The sequence below is a fragment of the Manis pentadactyla genome, chromosome 1 (genome assembly GCF_030020395.1).
Source record: "Manis pentadactyla isolate mManPen7 chromosome 1, mManPen7.hap1, whole genome shotgun sequence".
NCBI classification, from domain to species: Eukaryota; Metazoa; Chordata; class Mammalia; order Pholidota; family Manidae; genus Manis; species Manis pentadactyla.
The window spans coordinates 192,187,475-192,207,053 of record NC_080019.1 but is presented as its reverse complement, the minus strand read 5'-3'; the positions used below and the strand labels follow the sequence as shown (position 1 = coordinate 192,207,053).

At 45.2% G+C, this 19,579-nt stretch overlaps 1 protein-coding gene across 2 annotated transcripts in view; it reads left to right on the top strand.

Moving 5' to 3' along the window:
* DSCAM (DS cell adhesion molecule) overlaps positions 1-19,579 on the top strand; it is a 713,077-nt gene that overhangs the window by 590,257 nt on the left and 103,241 nt on the right. For both annotated transcript variants that reach the window (XM_057504762.1, XM_057504765.1), the window contains exon 16: positions 10,405-10,475. In XM_057504762.1, coding sequence (XP_057360745.1) covers positions 10,405-10,475 — 71 coding nt within the window. The remainder of the gene's footprint in view (positions 1-10,404; positions 10,476-19,579) is intronic.

Here is a 19,579-nt window from a genome sequence, read left to right as displayed (position 1 = left end):
TCTGTCTATTCAGCTCCTCTGCCCATTTTTTAATTGGATTATTTGCTTTTTGTTTGTTGAGGCATGTGAGCTCTTTATATATTTTGGATGTCAATCCTTTATCGGATCTGTCATTTATGAAAATGTTCTCCCATACTGTAGGATACCTTTTTGTTCTATTGATGGTGACCTTTGCTGTACAGAAGCTTTTTAGCTTGATATAGTCCCACTTGTTCATTTTTGCCTTTGTTTCTCTTGCCTGGGGAGATATGTTCATGAAGAAGTCACTCATGTTTATGTCCATGAGATTTTTGCCTATGTTTTTTTCTAAGAGTTTTATGGTTTCATGACTTACATTCAGGTCTTTGATCCATTTGGAGTTTACTTTTGTGTATGGGGTTAGGCAGTGATCCAGTTTCATTCTCTTACATGCAGCTGTACAGTTTTGCCAGCACCACCTGTTGAAGAGACTGTCATTTCGCCATTGTATGTCCATGGCTCCTTTATCAAATATTAGTTGGCCATATATGTTTGGGTTAATGTCTGGAGTCTCTATTCTGTTCCACTGGTCTGTGGGTCTGTTCTTGTGCCAGTACCAAATTGTCTTGATTACTGTGGCTTTGTAGTAGAGCTTGAAGTTGGGGAGCAAGATCCCCCCACTTTATTCTTCTTTCTCAGGATTGGGTTGGCTATTTGGGGTCTTTCATGGTTCCATATGAATTTTTGAACTATTTGTTCCAGTTCATTGAAGACTGCTGTTGGTAATTTGATAGGGATTGCATTGAATCTGTATATTGCTTTGGGCAGGATGGCCATTTTGACGACATTAATTCTTCCTAGCCAGGAGCATGGGATGAGTTTCCATTTGTTAGTGACCTATTTAATTTCCCTTAAGAGTGTCTTGTAGTTTTCAGGGTATAGGTCGTTCACTTCCTTGGTTAGGTTTATTCCTAGGTATTTTATTCTTTTTGATGCTATTGTGAATGGAATTGTTTTCCTGATTTCTCTTTCTGTTAGTTCATTGTTAGTGTATAGGAAAGCTACAGATTTCTGTGTATTAATTTTGTATCCTGCAACTTTGCTGAATTCAGATATTAGTTCTAATAGTTTTGCAGTGGAGTCTTTAGGGTTTTTTATGTACAATATCGTGTCATCTGCAAATAGTGACAGTTTAACTTCTTCTTTACCAATCTGGACTCCTTGTATTTCTTTGTTTTGTCTGATTGCCGTGGCTAGGACCTCCAGTACCATGTTGAATAACAGTGGGGAGAGTGGGCATCCCTGTCTTGTTCCTGATCTCAGAGGAAAAGCTTTCAGCCTCTCACTGTTCAGTGTGATGTTGGCTGTGGGTTTATCATATATGGCCTTTATTATGTTGAGGTACTTGCCCTCTATACCCATTTTGTTGAGAGTTTTTATCATGAATGGATGTTGAATTTTGTCTAATGCTTTTTCAACATCTATGGAGATGATCATGTGGTTTTTGTCTTTCTTTTTGTTGATGTGGTGAATGATGTTGATGGATTTTCGAATGTTGTGCCATCCTTGCATCCCTGGGATGAATCCCACTTGGTCATGGTGTATGATCCTCTTAATGTATTTTTGAATTTTTTATTTGCTAATATTTTGTTGAGTATTTTTGCATCTACGTTCGTCAGGGATATTGGTCTGCAGTTTTCTTTTTTTGGTGGGGTCTTTGCCTGGTTTTGGTATTAGGGTGATGTTGGCTTCATAGAATGAGTTTGGGAGTATTCCCTCCTCTTCTAATTTTTGGAAAACTTTAAGGAGAATGGGTGTTATGTCTTCTCTGTATGTTTGATAAAATTCTGAGGTAAATCCATCTGGCCCGGGGGTTTTGTTCTTGGGTAGTTTTTTGATTACCGCTTCAATTTAGTTGCTGGTAATTGGTCTGTTTAGATTTTCTGTTTCTTTCTGGGTCAGTCTTGGTAGGTTGTATTTTTCTAAGAAGTTGTCCATTTCTCCTAGGTTTTCCAGCTTGTTAGCATATAGGTTTTCATAGTATTCTCTAATAATTCTTTGTATTTCTGTGGGGTCCGTCATGATTTTTCCTTTCTCATTTCTAATTCTGTTGATGTGTGTTGACTCTCTTTTTCTCTTAATAAGTCTAGCTAGAGGCTTATCTATTTTGTTTATTTTCTCGAAGAACCAGCTCTTGGTTTCATTGATTTTTTCTATTGTTTTATTCTTCTCAATTTTATTTATTTCTTCTCTGATCTTTATTATGTCCCTCCTTCTGCTGACTTTAGGCCTCATTTGTTGTTCTTTTTCCAATTTCGATAATTGTGACATTAGACTATTCATTTGGGATTGTTCTTCCTTTTTAAAATATGCTTGGATTGCTATATACTTTCCTCTTAAGACTGCTTTTGCTGTGTCCCACAGAAGTTGGGGCTTTGTGTTGTTGTTGTCATTTGTTTCCATATATTGCTGGATCTGCATTTTAATTTGGTCATTGATCCATTGACTATTTAGGAGCATGTTGTTAAGCTTCCATGTGTTTGTGAGCCTTTTTGCTTTCCTTGTACAATTTATTTCTAGTTTTATGCCTTTGTGGTCTGAAAAGTTGGTTGGTAGGATTTCAATCTTTTGGAATTTACTGAGGCTCTTTTTGTGGCCTAGTATGTGGTCTATTCTGGAGAATGTTCCATGTGCACTTGAGAAGAATGTGTATCCTGTTGCTTTTGGGTGTAGAGTTCTATAGATGTCTATTAGGTCCATCTGTTCTAGTGTGTTGTTCAGTGCCTCTGGGTCCTTACTTATTTTCTGTCTGGTGGATCTGTCCTTTGGGGTGAGTGGTGTGTTAAAGTCTCCCAAAATGAATGCATTTCAGTCTATTTCCCCCTTTAGTTCTGTTAGTATTTGTTTCACATATATTGGTACTCCTGTATTGGGTGCATATATGTTTATAATGGTTATGTCCTCTTGTTGGACTGAGCCCTTTATCATTATGTAATGTCCTTCTTTATCTCTTGTTACTTTCTTTATTTTCAGATCTATTTTTTCTGATACTAGTATTGCAACACCTGCTTTTTTTCTCTCTGTTGTTCGCATGAAATATCTTTCTCCAACCCTTGACTTTTAATCTGTCATGTCTTTGGGTTTGAGGTGAGTCTCTTGTAAGCAGCATATAGATGGGTCTTGCTTTTTTATCCATTCTATTACTCTGTGTCTTTTGATTGGTGCATTCAGTCCATTTACATTTAGGGTGATTATTGAAAGATATGTACTTATTGCCATTGCAGGCTTTAGATTTGTGGTTACCAAAGGTTCAAGGTTAGCTTGTTTACTACCTTACTGTCTGACCTCACTCACTTATTGAGCTGTTATAAACACAGTCTGATGATTATTTCTTTCCCTTCTTTTTCTTCCTCCTCCATTCTTCATATGTTGGGTGTTTTGTTCTGTGCTCTTTTTAGGAGTGCTCCCATCTAGAGCAGTCCCTGTAAGATGTCCTGTAGAGGTGGTTTGTGGGAGGCAAATTCCCTCAACTTTTGCTTGTGTGGGAATTGTTTAATCCCTCCTTCATATTTAAATGATAATCGTGCTGGATACAGTATCCTTGGTTCAAGGCCCTTCTGTTTCATTGCATTAAATATATCATGCCATTCTCTTCTGGCTGGTAAGGTTTCTGTTGAGAAGTCTGGTGATAGCCTGATGGGTTTCCCTTTATAGGTGACCTTTTTACTCTCTCTGGCTGCCTTTAATACTCTGTTCCTGTCCTTGATCTTTGCCATTTTAATTATTATGTGTCTTGGTGTTGACTTCTTTGGATCCCGTCTCTTGGGAGTTCTGTGTGCCTCCGTAGTCTGAGCAACTATTTCCTCCTTCAGTTTGGGGAAGTTCTCAGCAATTATTTCTTCAAAGACACTTTCTATCCCTTTTTCTCTCTCTTCTTCCTCTGGTACCCCTGTAATGCGGATATTGTTCCTTTTGGATTGGTCACACAGTTCTCTTAATATTGTTTCATTTCTGGAGATTCTTTTATCTCTCTCTGCATCAGCTTCTATGTGTTCCTGTTCTCTGGTTTCTATTCCATCAATGGCCTCTTGCATCTTATCCATTCTGCTTATAAATCCTTCCAGAGTTTGTTTCACTTCTGTAATCTCCCTCTGGACATCTGTAATCTCTCTCCAGACTTCATCCCTTAGCTCTTGCATATTTCTCTGCAGCTCTGTCAGCATGTTTATGATTTTTATTTTGAATTCTTTTTCAGGGAGACTGGTTAGGTCTGCCTCTGCAGATCCTCTCTCAGGTGTAACTCTCTTGGTCTGGACCAGATTTTTTTGCCTTTTCATGATGATTGCAGTTACTGTAGGCAGGTTGTGGGTGTGTCAGCTGGGAGAAGAAAGTCCTTTCCTGCTTGCTGGATGCCTTGCCCTTCTCCGCTGCCTGTGATGGCTACCTGCACTCCTGGAGCAGCCACCGGGTTAGTCCCCTAAGCTGCTGTGGGTGGGGTGTCCGTCTGAGCAGCGCGGAGCCCTGTGGGGAGTGGCAGGCAGGCCAGGTGCGCTCCTCCGTGCTATCAGCGACCCTGCCGGGCAGCTGTGTGGCAGCAGCGGCCTTTGGGTCTGGCCTGGGTGGCTGCGCATTGGGCTGGGATTCTGGTTGGCTCCTAGGAGCGCGCCTACACCCTCTGGCTCCACTGCTGATGCACACGGGGCTTTTCCACGCAGGCTTCTACCAGGCTCTGGCTTCACTGCCACCGTTGCGCGTGAGCCACGCCTGGGCTGTTCGGTCACACCGCCGCAGGCTAGCCCTGCGGCGCACGGATCTGCTCTCAGTTCCTTCCAGCGCTTCCGCCCCCGGCCTGCGCTCCCACTCTCCTGCTACTGGGCCCGCGTGTCCAGGTCCGTGCCAGTTGGAGAAATGACTGGCAGGCTGCCTAGTCCTATGATGGGCTTCAGAGCTGCACTGCCTCCGTTTAGGGCGCCTAAGTTTCCCCGGTATTCCCAGCTGCCACAACAACTTCGTCCAGCTATGGGGTCCCTGTCTCTTTAAGACTTGCAGAAAGCACTCGCTTTTCTTTTGTCTCAGGGGCACCAGCTGTGGGGACCTGCCCACAGGTTTTGCTTTTCCATTTCTCTAATATCCAGCACCCCATGCACCTTGTGTCTGCTTTCCGGGTGTGGATTTCTAGAGCTGGTTGTTTAGCAGTCCTGGGCTTTCACTCTCTCCCCTTTCCGACTCCTTTCTTCCTGCCAGGTTTTGGGATGGGGGAGTGTTTGGGTCCCGCCTGGCCGCGGCTTGTATCTTACCCCCTTTGTGTGATGCTGAGTTCTCGCAGATGTAGATGTATCCTGGCTGTTGTTCTGCATCCACTGGTGTCTCTTTTAGGAATAGTTGTATTTATTGTATTTTCATAAATATATATGTTTTGGGGAGGATATTTCCTCTGAACTACTCATGCCGCCATCTTCCCATGATCCTCCTTGTTTTATTTTGATTCTTATTAAACAGCATCTCAGTCCCCCTTGCCCAGCAAAGAACATTCCTCTCACCGACACTGCTTTCAATAGAAGCGAGCCCATGACTGTGGACTCATGGAGGTGCCCCTAAGGCCAATTTTTTATCCATTTTTGTTTTCTGGTCCTTGTCAGGGTTTGGAGCTGGCACACAGTAGGTCCTCAGTAAGCTCTGCAGTTAAAAAATCAGAGGTAGAAATTGGGGAGTGGTTCCTGCTGGGGTGATTTGGCCCAGTTAAATGATTGATTTGGCCCCAAGACAGAAGGTTGAGCCAGGATGTCGCTACATAGGGGAGACAGTATTTTGAGGGCTGAAGAGCATGCTGAGGCTTCACTCTTGGTGTCCTCTGCCTGGCAGCGAGAGAGGCCTATGGGGAGCCACACAGGGCTATTGGAGAAGGAGGGGGCAGGAGTTCCCAGCTCGGAAGTGGGGGGTGCAGAGCCAGCCCTGGTGACCGGGAGAAGAAAGCAAAGGCAGAGGCCTATGTGCTCAGCAGTCCAGGTCCACCATCCCTGTATTCCCAGCCAAACAGAATTAGCACATGTTGCCTTGCCTGGAAAGGCAACAGAAACTGTAAACAAGGTCTTCACTTATTACTGCTTTGCAGACTTCAGGCTTCTGTAAAATTCAGAGGTTATTTGGGAATATCACATTCACTGTGAATTCTTACCTCTAACCTTCTCCTCTTGCATGAAAAAGCTAAATGCCTTGGCTAAAGAAGGAAAAAACTGTGCTTTTTAGTATAGTATGGCTTCAATTCGAGAGCATGTAAATAAATTCGTAAATGTCAAATGTCAACACAGTTTTCAAATACAGTTAAATAAGTGGATACCTAGCAGTTGATCTACCATCCTTCCAGCACTGGGAATTCAATGTGCCTGGGGTTGTAATTTTATAGGAATTGTCTGTGATAAGATGAGGACCTATGGAAAAAATGACAGCCCAGGGGTCACAGGAAAGCATGAAAATTCTGAATGTAAACTGATATTTTTCCATAACTTTAAGTGTTTTTAAGAATGGCTCAGAAACCTAGAGTGGAAAATTCTGTGCCCATGCAATCAAAAACTCTTCTGAAGTATGTGGGGTACAGCTCTAGTGTGGGTATATAGGTTGTATTGTTTTGGTGTCCAGCTTTGATACTGTTTCTCTCACTTAGTTTTTATGAGAGGAGGGATCTGAATGCATTCAGGTCAGAGAATGGGCAGAAAAATAAATTAATTACTAACAAATCCCTGAAGTAGTGAGAGACCCCATTTAAAAAGTGTGCTCTTCTCTAAAGTGGTCCTCTGTCCTCAAGAAAGGACTGCCCCCCACCCACCCACCACCACATTGCGGGGTCTTCATAAAATCCAGACAACGTGGCGAAACAAATGGTTCCTAATTCACCTCTGCATCATTGCCTCTGTGTTCTGATGGAATCCAGTGCTTTTTGGTGAACACTATCCCAGAATCTTTGTTTTCACTTGTGAATATATCTCAACAAGAATATGAAGTCTATGCCTGCCGCCCCCTGAGAGGGCCGCACCCAGACACACCCAAAGATGCAGGGGTGCAGTGCCCAGCCTTGCCTCCAATTGCTAACAGGCTCCTTGTGAAATTGGATTTAGCATAATTAAACTAATCAGGCATCAGTATAGCTGTGAGACTTCAAAACAGTTTTTTAAGAACAGTTTTTATGGATGAGCCACATGCTTCCTGATGGCCACAGAATTATCAGTGTGTGGGAGAAGTCTGTTCTGCGTGAGATGTAGGAGACTTCCTGCACGAAGGGCTTGGCCTTGTGAGCAGAAATTGGATGCAAAGGTGCAGCAACTACCACAGTGAGCAGGATGTCAGCCTCTCCCCTGGTTACCATTCTGGAAATGAGCTTCAATGCTAGCACAGCCTTTCACTTGGGGAAAGGATGACCAAGAGGCTATAGCACCCCCAGAAAGCCACTGTCCCCGTGACCTGCCGGGGAGAGAGGTGTGCTCTGAGTTTCAGCATCTGCATGTTGCTTTACCCTCTAAAGCCAGGACTTGCTCTGGACCCTGTTTCTGAGGCCGCACAGCTCCGAGTCTTTAGCGGGAGGAGAGAAAGCCTGGTGCAAAGATTGCTCTGCAAATTGCTGTGCATCCCACGGGCCTCATGGGCTGGGGCCACAGGCATGCACTGGTGGTTCTGATAGAGGGAGAGGAAACCCAGGGACAAAGGCTCAGATCTGCCTGGGGCAGGGGTGTTTGGGGCCCAAGGGGACAGCACACCAAGGAAGTAGGTCGGGCAGGGAGAGACAGTGCCGCAGGTGAGCGTGCAGGGTGCCGTGGGTCACAGCCCTTTCAGAGGGTGCAGTGGGGAACAGAACGCATGTTTAGGGACTCACCCAAAGCCAGTGTGGCACAGACACTGGGTTGGAGGGCTGTCAGGTGAGAGGCTGGCACCCAGAGAGGACAGAGCCTGAGAAAGTGCAAGACAAGAGACACAGAGGGGATTTCAGGGGCCGCCCTGGCAGATGAAATGAGGGGTATGGAGAGGGAGCCTAACCGTTCCCTCCCTCCTTGGCTGCTTAACAGACCCCTCAATGTCCCATTGCCCTCAAAGTCACGTTTCTGAATTGGAATGGATCATGTTTGATGGAAACCAACTTCCTGTCCTACCTCTCCTGTCCTGCTGAGCCTGCACTGTGGCTTCAGTGTCGCAGCCTCCTTCCCCGTGTATGGGCACCACCATTGGGTCTTGTTGTTACAGAGCCCAAGCTTGTGCCACTCGCCATGCATCATGCCAGGAAGTCAAGAGACAAGGTACTGGGGCCAGGATAGCAACAGTATTCGGAAGCCAGCAGACCAAGAAGATGGTGGACTCATGTCCTAAGGCCCCATCTTCACTCAGGGTGGATTGCAAGCTTCTTTTAAGCTGGGAAAGGGGGAGCAGAGGGGGGACAGGTTAGGGGGTGACTGATGGCCGCAGACACCTGGGCACCAGCGAGGGTCCCAGGAGAGCTGAGAGGCTGTGTGTCCTCAGGTAGCTGACTCTCGCCAGCCTAGGTCTGGTCACATGCTTCTAGAACTCGTTGGCAGGATAATCATTATTTCCATGCATATCTCCCTGTCTCCTGGAGGAGGCACGCTTTGGGTAAGGGGCTGTTTGCAGAATCTCAAGTCATAAGCAAAATTCCTTTTGATGATTTACAAGCCTGTGTGCAGGGCTGCAGGCTTAGCAGAAGCCCTTGTTTTTTGGCCCAAAGGTTAAGGCAGCACAGGAGACAAACACAGCATGGGGCAGAGGTGCCAAGTTTTTCCTGTGTTATACTGTTCCCTGAGGGAGAAACACCAGCATCAGCCTCTTCCTTTCCCGTCACTGCCTAAGCCTGGCCGCCCAGCGCCATGCCCGCCACACCCGGTAGGAGGTCCTAGAAGGGCCCAGGGCTTCTCCGTGTGGGAGTGTGTCCCTGAGCGGAACGGCCTGCGGGACGGGCACACGGATAGAGCGCGCTCCTCCACCAGCCACCGCCTTGCCAAGCCTCTGTGTGTCCTAAACCCACAGTCTCCCCTTCGTGTTGCTGTTCTCATTTCCTGAACTTGCCTCTAAATATTTTGCTGAGGAAATGCAGTCATGTTTGAACCTGCCTCCCTCAACCAGCAAGTCCCAAGAGCCTCCCGGGGTCTCCCCCCTCCCTCCTGCTCCACTCACTCCCCATCCCCTTCTACTTCTCTCCTGCACCTCTGCTCAGATATAATAAAATAATAATAAGTGCTATTATTATTATTGCTTATATTTATTGAGTACCTTATTTTCATAACAACCCTATGACATTTGTTTTGCTGTCCTTTTATATATATAGTAAAGGAAACTGAGGCACAGAGAAATTAGGTACCAGCAGAAGCCACCCAGCAACTGAGTGATAAAGACTGAAACGACCGTCACCTTCGCGACAGGTCTTACTCAAGACCCCTTCCCCTGAGAAAGGGAAGCGTTCCCCTGGATCTTGCCTCTCCCCTAACCCAACCTTCACTTTCCCTTGGTTCACTTCCAAATGCTTCAAATTAGTAGAGTTCACGCCTTCCGCTTTCCTGTTTCCCATTAGCTCCTCACCCTTCTGCAAGCCAGCTTGTCCGCCTCTGCCGAAACAGCCCTCCCCCAGCTCGGTGGTGATGGCAAAATTGTCATCAACGCGTTTGCATCTAAAGGAGTCTCTCCCTCCTGACTCCTCGGTCACTATCTGCTTCTCCTTCGCCGAAGATGCTTGAATGTGTGCCGCCTATGTCACTGCTCTACTTTCAGTGGGCGCGTTCGGCCGTTCTGATCAGATTACGAAGTCTCGGTGGCCAGAAATGTTGTATATCTCTTATTGCTGCACGGTGCACAGGACGTGTCTAGCCCGCAGTAATTGACTGTAACTGGAGTGTAATTGGAAATTGGTTGGTGTAAGTGCACGCTCCGCTCGGCTGCTCCACTCTGCTTCTGTGCCACAGTCCCTGGTTAACAAGGGTTCCTACTCAGAAAGCACGGAGCAACAGGGAGATCAAGGAGACACAGAGGCAGAGAATCCTGACCCCCACCCGCCCCTCGGCTCTGAGCCACCTGAGCGGCCCCAGTGCCATGTCACTAAACAAGACAAAGAGCAGGCCATCGACAGCCACTAGTGTTTTACAAAAGAAGTGTGGTTTCACAACTTCCTGTTTGGCGCATTAACTTGGTCATACTTGAGGCTTATCAATCATGTCATCCAAGACCTGGTTGGGGACAATACCAGGACAGGTCCTCAAGATTCATTTCTCCTGATGCGAGTAAGCACAGGGTGGATCTAGCTAGCGCACAGTGGGTCTGCCAGGTTGATTGGCCCACTGGAGCTGACAATGCCTCCCCGCCCTGCCAGGGCAGCCTTACAGCCTGCCTGCTGTTGTGTGGGCTCTGATTCGCTCTGGGACCCCTTTCTAATGGGCCTGTGGGTTTTGTTCTCCCCAGCTCCTGATGGCCCACCTCAGGAAGTACACCTGGAGCCCATTTCATCGCAGAGCATCAGGGTCACCTGGAAGGTAAACCAAGCCCATGCTTATATTCCTGGAACTCTCTCCATGGGGGTGAGCACTTCACTCATGCTGAGTGTTAGGATGCCAACACACTAATATTTTGTGAAACTTTGGTTTTGTGAAGTTAGGTCAAAAACCCTTTTGTCAAAATCCTGTACTCGTATTCACATTTTGAATCCTTTTCTGGCAACTTCAGTTTCCACAGAGAATGAGGTTGTTGCTTTTGTTTTCGTTCTTTGAATGTTGTTTGGGTCCCACGTGCTGGTCTTCAAACACGTACAGAAAGAGTTGTGCCTGACCATACTCTCTAAGTCCCTCCCAGTGGAGACTTCTAATAATTGCTCTTCCCAAGTGTCACATCTTGGTGTGGTAGATAGTCCACCGAGCAGGCGGAGGGAACAGACGGCCGCGCTGTGCCACCAGCTGGCTGTGTCCTGCCTGGAGCACGCCCCTCATGCCCTCGCCAGTGAGGCAGGCTGTGGGGCCAGCTGTCATCCGAGGCAGCCATCTCTCTGGCACCGCCTGTACCCCCACCCCTTCCCCTGCGCTCTCACTCAGACGAGGTGTCAGCGTCCATAGTGAGGCCTCAGGTAGCAGGCCCCTGTAACCGCTATGTACCTGATCGTTGAGCCGGTTGTTGGGTTCTCCTCTCCTATCAGCTTTTTCATAGCCACCAGCCTCTATAACAAAAAAGGATCTTCGTTGTCCGGGTGGATGCCACCTCTGGTGTTAACACACATTAATGCAGCAAGCCCCCATTGTGTCAGCTTTTTAAAGCCCAGCCAGTGAGCTGGGATTCCAGCGGGCCGCATGCCACGACTATTAGCCGCTCAGACAGTGCAGGCCGAGCAGTGTGGGAAGTGGGGTCCCCTGCCTTTGTGAGCACATCTGCCAGCTGCGAGCATCACACACTGTATAATAAAAGGCACTCAGCCAGCCGTAACCCCGTCCACATCCTGGCCACTCTACAAACGAACGCTGACTCACTCTGTCTTGAATGAAAGACTCTGAAGTTTCACCGCTGGCCCTCCACATTCTCTTGCATTTTGCCACCAGAAAAGGCCAGCTATTACCAAGATCCCTAAAGCCTGGGGGTCCTGCCTGAGAAAGGTGTCTGTCCACAGAGTTCATATATCTAAAAATGGAAACTTTTGAGGTTTTGAAAGGCATTGCGTCCTTTCTGTCTCATAGAAACAGAACAGCCAACATCAGTAAACTGGAGTTAAATTTGTTCTTAATGTCAAAAGGGTGAACACGCTGTGAACTATTAAAGGAAAGCCTTCCTTCCATAGATCATGAACCAAGCGTAAGATACTGTTCACGGGACAGTGCATCATCCCAGAGTGGTGGCCGTGGGGCATGGCCTGCCACTCCACACAGCGTGGGGGTGATGTGACCCTCCAGGGAGTAAGGGCTTGTCATTGCACGTTGACCTGATGGCATAACGAAAGGATATCAGTGATTCAACCAAATTGTTTGCTTTTATCTGTGATAAGTATATATAAAGTATGATACATTTCATAAAATATACTTTTATTTTATGATGTAAAAGTTCCAGATTTACATTTTTGTGTAAGAAAACTGAGCAGAGAGGGGAGAAAGAAGGAAATTGAGAAGGAGGGGTGCTCACATTAGCCCCTAAAGGGGCCCCGGTCAGCCCACCAGGGTGGAGCTGCAGGAGGCCTGGGGTAGAAGCTGCCTCTGGGTCACAGGGCCACTGACCAGGAGTGAAGGCTAAGCTCAAGGGAGAGACGGGGACAGAGGGGAGAACGGCAGTGCAGTTTGGGAGGGAAAACAGCCACTTTAGGCACCTAACCTCTGAAAGGTCAGGGCCATTTGGCAGCCCTTCTCTAGCACTGGAGCTAGATATTTTGTTTAGTTGCCTTTGTACAAGCAACACTTCCATGACACATACCTTCTCCTGAGCAAAATAAACAACTCTCCTTTATTATTTCAGTTATGTCTTTGACTACAGAAAAGTTCCACATTTTTAAATCTCAGGTCTGGCAGCAGTTGCCCGTGGCCCACGCCCCCTATGGACCCAAACCTATAGGACTCCCAGGCCTCTCAGCATTAGGCTGCAGGTTTGTGGCCCCCCCTGTCCCCCAGTTATGATGGGCCCCTCAGTGCCCCCAGCCACCATCTTCCTTTCTTCTTTGCGGCCACTGCTGACACTCTTTGTCACAGTCCCCCTTGGCCTGTCTGGTCCTGTGTGACTGTGCAGATGTGTGATTCTCCAAAGCACAGTAATTGCTTGATCGTCTTCGGTCGTCCATTACTCTGGGTGACAGCTCAGGGACACACCCGTCCCATGGGTGCTACAGGCCATTTGGTTGCATCTCTTTTGTGTTCTGTGAGTTCCCTAAGGTTTGGCAGTGGCTCATTCATCGCTCACCCCCAATGGCTGGCACGTGGGCATGAACACATACATGCATGAGTGAAGGGCAGGTGAGGGCATCTATGCGTTGGGAATGAGGAGGCCTAGAGCACAAGTGTGCCATATCACAACAGCCTCCAAAGCAGTACATCTTCCAGAAATGGCCATGGAGAAGGCACCCTAGCTATTAGGATCTCCAAACACCAGGTTATACTATGCTGAGGGCCTAAGTCACACGATAGTAAATACCACAGAGCCTGCAATGGTAAATACCGTCAGAGGTGATCCATGCTCAGTACTAGACAGACCAACTACTTTATATGAGAGTTTCTACTATAACTTACTGAAAACGAAATAGCAGAATGGTCCAATAAATTTGTGATAAGTGTTATAAGAAATGGCCATGTACGTGTCACTTCAAACGTAAGTCCCTGAAGACATTCTGAGCCAAAACCAGATTAAATTGTCTGTATTACGCAGGATGAAGGCTCAGAAAGGGCTCTTAAACACTTCTGCATATTTGGATTTAAATAAAATGCTAAGCAGTGCCTCAACAGGAGCTAAAGAGATAATATAAGAGCTTGTAAATAAAATAAAAATAAAGTAAAGAGTAATAAAGATTCATTTTCTAGGTCTTTGAAAAACAAAAGTTTGCATAAGCAAGTACAATTTAGTTTACTGCATGTCTTTCCTGGAGTGATTCAAAAACAAGAAGAATATTTCAAGCTACAGATTATTGATAATATAGTTGACTAAATTCCTGAAAATTGTAAAAACCAAGGAGAATTCTTTGATTTTTCAGAAAACTCCAATTTTAGTCTATCTCCTAAGTGTTAAAATATGGACAGAACAAGTTTGTTGTGAGCCTGTCACCTTCTCTTCCGGTCAATCTGAGAATCAACTGATCCTATTTTATGCAAATCAAGGAAAGTTTGATTGTCTGCTATTTAGGTGTGCTCACAAAATAAAACCTTCAGTATCTGGAATATTTAATCTGTATAGATATCTCAAAAAACGTTTCTCCAGAGAATGTAAATTAAGTCAGAGATTTTTTTCCCTATTGATCTAAATGTTTTGCTTTAAATGAGAAATCTTTGTAGAGCCCTAGGCTATCCCAAAAATAAGAAATTTTCAATCGCTTTAATGTTTCAGTGCTGAAAACAACTGTCAAACTGATGACTCAGGATAAAAATACTGAGAATGAGTTCACCTTTCTTGACCCTCCCTATCATACTCACTGACCAAGATTTTATTTAGAATGAACAATGTTGCAGGAGAGTCATGGGATTTCCTTAAAATATGAACATTGTGTATTCAGGGATTTAATTAAATTAATCTGAATAATACTTTTAACTAGAGTACTACCTCTCCACAATCCCCAATAATCCCAACTAATTGAGGCACAATTACAATCCAGTGTATGTTTTAGAGATGAGCTCTTAAAATGAGAAAATGGCCTGGTTCATCATTAAAAAAACAACTGCCTTAGCAAGTGACCTCAATAGAAATGGTTTAACAAACCGCAGGCTCTACGTGATGCCTACATCCAACTCCCTCTCCCTCCAGGAAATGGCATGCCACATTGGAAAAAGAGTGCCTTCTTGCACTGGTTTTTCCCGGCTGGAATTCCTGGAAAAGCCATCTTTCTGACCATTTGCCCTCTGTACCAGGCACTGTGCCCACCTCTTGCGTGCATGGTGCCCTTAGGTCTGTACCCTGGGTGCACCTAGTTTTTACAAGCTCCTGGGGTCGGGGGGATTTGCTCAGGCTCTTTGAGCCTGCCTCCAAGCATGTGATAAGCTAGTGTATGCAAAGTGCTGAGGTTGTGGCTTGTAGTAATAACGTTTAACAGATTACTTCCTTTTCCTATTCTTTCCAACCTCATGTTATAAATTTTACCCAATCCCACTGAAGTTAGAGAAAATAGGCATATAGAGAAAATGTCACCCCTTTCTTTCCAAATTGTAGACTTTACCTTAGCATAACTTGAGCACCAAATCAACACCCTTTCTTCCTACATCAGTTGACATTCAAGAGAGTTGCCTTGAAGTTAACTTTACTAATGTTTTAGCTCTTTAATCCTTAGGCTATGAAAAAAATCACAAAATTTACATTGCTTTTATGAACTAACCAATTGGTTCTAAAGTTGGATTTATAGAAGCTTTAAAAATCCTTATGACCAACATGCTTACAAATATTTAGGGAATGTCAGCCCTTCTCATATTAACAAATCAACCTCTTCCCCTTATGATGAGAGAAGAAAAATCCAGGCTGATCTCAAAACCTCTTGGCCATCCTTTAGCATAGGAATGTGTCCCCCGGGCTTCTCACGACTGACTAGACTGCAGTCTCTGGGGGAGCAGAGGGCGTATTTTGTTTACTACATCTCCAGTAGAAGTATAGGAAATATTTTAAGGACAAATACATAAACCACTGCCATTCTTCACTTTCATTTGAAAATATTCATATCAAAGGGGGATACCTTTCCCTTTGGGAACCTCTGGACTCCTTAGAAATCCCTACATAACTATATTCACACCTGACATTTTTGTGCATGCATAAAATATTACAGGCCCCTTTAACAAAATCGTTCATTGCTAATTTGCTTTACTCGGGATGTATTCTGCATCTCCCTCACCCCACCCATCAAATGAGCCCTCTTGGTTCAGCATGTGGCTAGCCTCGTCCAGTGACCTCAGTTCTCTGTCTCAGAGGAGAGCCTCTAGCTACACACCCAAAGGGTCCTGGCTGGCCTCCCAAACCGAGCAGGCAGTCCTTTTCATTCCCACCCTCTGAGTGCAGTGAGAAGATGCTGGTCCTCTTTTCAAAGGCTACTCAGCCGCCAGGAGTACAGGATTCTGGGTCTGACCCCAGGCACGCTGGGAAGTGACGTTTGCTGGGACTCAGCCCAGGAAGCATATCTCAGTTGGGTCCCAGCGAAAGGGCTATACCTGGCCAGCTAATTGACCCTGACAAGACATAAATTGAACTTGGACTAAGGACTAGGACCAAGGCCATGTCCATTCACCAGCTGGCAGTCCTTTCAGATGGTTTCTTCTGAAAGCTTCACAATGAGCCTGGATGGACCTGGCACAGTGTAAGACGTGGGGCATCGTTCTGCTTTAGAACAACTAGTAATCAGCTGTCAGGCTATGTAAGTTAGAAGCCAAGGATGGCAGTTTTGCCTTGACTTGGAGAACGTATCAGAAATGCAAATAAGAATGATCAGTAGGAATCGTAAAGTTACAACCAAGGGAGCATTCTGAACATGAATTGATGCCCTGCCTTTGGTTTTTTTATTCAGTATATCAACGTCACACTTTACACATGGATTAGGTCTGATGTTGGGACAGGAGGGGAAAAGTTGCCTATGACCAGAATAATATTAAAAACTTTTTAATTGTCTATTAAGCACACTATGCATAATTTTAGTTGTGAAACCTTACAGGGACATATATGTATGAATATGTAATATTTACAGTGAAAAATGAGGATATATGCAAAAATATCACTTGACTATTTCCTTTCATTATGCATAAAGTAAGATTGATATAAGTTAAATGTGTATATTTAATTGTAATAGATAGCAAGTAAATTGCACAGAAGAATACTTTAATACTACCTTAAAAGTGCTGGATTTGGGGGGACTTGGTGAAGGGGGGAACCAAGTAAACATAATGTTCTTTCTGTAATTGTAGATTAATGATACCAAAATTTTTTTAAAAGTGCTGGATTTGGACTTCAGGAAAATTAGACTTTACTCCCATTTCTACACCTAATAAGGATGACCTTGAGCAAGTTGATGTGTCATGGCTGAAATCAAAACCTTTGAACTAGTTTCAATGGGAGTGTCATTTTCATTATACCATAAACAAATAAACAGCAGCATATTTTAATGAATATTTTCTTCCCTGCTCATCTCACGGCATTGATGCAGTCACCATGGAGGATGAAGGATATGAGGGCACTTTAGGACACATAGCTTGGTTCCCTGGATGGCAACTCTGATTTTGATCTCTGGACTTTGGACCGTCTGATGCATCTGGCCAGCACAGTCCTTTCTGATAACAAATGCATCCCAAAAAATGCAAATATTGTGAAATTTGCCTTCCAAAAAAAATTGAATTCAATTTTTATTTAATAATCTAACAATACTAATTTCAAGAAAGTATTCAAAGGATGGTCTTATGCATAGCTTCTGTGGTTTTCATAAAACACTAACTCCACTTTGCAGAGAACAAATCAGAAGATCGAACTGAAGCGAATATGGCTTTGAGTGACCTCCAAGTGAATGAATAAATGCATATATGCTATTTAATGGGCCTGACCTTCTGAGACAGCAGTTATTCAGCCATCTTACTGATGACATTTCCCATTTTCCCAGAGAGATCAGATAAGCTAGACAAGTTAGTAAACGGGGCAGATGTTAGAATGAATGATCAAAGAAGAAAGGAAAACATATGCCCAGTCAAGACTTCCATAGACACCAAATGCCATCTGCCCCATCATGGATATGTCTCCTAAGGAAGGGGGAAAAGTGGGGCTGCTTTTAGCATTTAAAACTAGGCTGGACAGAGTTCTTTGATGCTGATGTGGTTCAGCCCTGTCCTTCTCGGCCTCAGGTTGGGCCCCTCCCAAGTCTGTATTGAGCCAATTGCCCCAGGAGACTTTCTGCAACTAATGTCCACCTTCCATTCTCCTGGTGACATGGGCAGAAGAGAAAACCATAATTCATTCTCTCAGATTCGTTTCACTAATACACTAATACAAATGCATTTAACTTAATGCACCACAAAATAACCACCCAACTCTATTTCAAGGCAACCTTTGGTAAATTTTTTAAAGGCCAAACTCCTCTTTGTATCAAAATATTTGAAAACTAATTTTATATTCTCTTAATTCCTATAATGAATGCCTCCCATTGGCATATAATTTTCAAAATGTTAAGTTGAGACTGAAAATAAGAGTCCCGTGTGCTTTGAGTAATCATAGAAATATGGGAAATGAAACAATGCTACATTTTAGAGGGATACTCTCATTCTTGTGTTCCCTGACAGTCACAATCTAAAGTTGAAAATAAGCTCTGTTGTTATATAAGTAACAGGCATTCAGGAGGCATACTCTTACTTCCGATACCTAGAAATCCCAGAGAAGTCAGTATGATGGAAGGAGTCACTCCCAGGCATCTGTGCACAGTCCGGGGCTCTGTCTGCAGTTGATTGGGTCAGGCACATCCCCCATGTCAGCACTGAGCACTCCCTGGGGGGCCTCTTGTCCAAAAGCTTGTACAGTGTTCCTGGCAGGGCAGAGTAGCCTGTAGAAACCTTTCAGTGTTCTCCTGCATTACCCATTCATGAGTGCTGATGCCTGAAATTCATTTAGTTGAGGCCAATGCCTTTCATTACCCCAGCAGAGATAAGAGGCTAAGGTAAATAGCTCTGTGGGAGCAATGCCGTCCCACACTTAGAGTCATCGTATAAAATGTAGGGGGCAGATATGAAGTCCATGACCAGATGTTGGTGCAGCGCTATGTGTCTTCTTCAGATAGGACACAGATTAGAACTTGGCCATCCCAGCAAGGGGCTGCCTGATCTCTCAAACACTTGGCCCAAACCCTGGCCTTTCTCCCGCTCACCTCCCACATGCTCATCTCCCACCCACACCCCACCTCCAACCTCAGCCTGCCCAGTGAATCAGTTCTACCCTGAACTTTGCTTCTGTCCTCAACACTGTGTCCTACAGGGATCTGCAGTCTGTCTCTGTCAAGGGCCAGAGAGGAAATACTTTGGGATTTGTAGCCATAGTTCCTCTCTTAACTACTCAACTCTGCCATCAGGTAAGCCATACACAAAGGGGCCAGCACAGCCAAACCCCAGTGACACTCGCTAGGCAGGCTGAAATTTGAAGCTCATGACATTTTTCATATGTCACAAGATATTCTTCATCTTTTGATTTTTCCAAGCATTTAAAAAATGTTTAAATAGATGTGTTACATTCTTAGCCAAGGGCCATATGAACACAAATGACCAAATAGATTTGGTCCCAGGACCATAGTTTGTCCCCCATGCTTCACTGAACCCAGATGATACCTGGGAAGCCATATTCACTTGAAATGTATCACAAGTAGTTTCTTGTTAACTGGTTTTCTCAGCAGAGATTTAAAGCACTGAGAAACTCTTCCCAGATGTGAGGTCAAAGCACCTTTTCATTAAGCAGGTCCTCCAACTCCAGATCTTTCATTCTCCCAGACAGACCCTCCTTCCCGGAAGTTACCAGAACCACAACAGCCCCAATCCTGCATACGGTGGAGGCGGGCCATTCCTTTACCACGTCTCTGTGTCTTTGAAAATGCCGCCAAAGTTTGCACTTGCTCAGCAAAGTGCAAAGTGTCCACTGTGCCCGCAGGCCTCTGAGGCCTTCTTCCAGGTCAGCCCTGCCCTCCTCGGCCTCAGGTCAGACCCCTCCCAAGTCTGTATAGGGGGCCCCAGGCCCTTTGGGTCATTCAGCCACCACTACTGGTTGGGGCCCCAGCCTTCGCTCACAGGCGAGTACACAGTCCCTCTCAGCATCGAGCCAAGCCCCTTTCCTTCTGAATCCCCACTGTCTGCACTGGGTAGACACACAGGCTGGACGAGGCTCCCAAAACCTCACAGTCTCCGGATGGATTCCTTTCTAGCTGAGCCCTGGACTTACCCAAGTGGGCCCATTGAAACCTGGCCTGCTGCACCCCTTC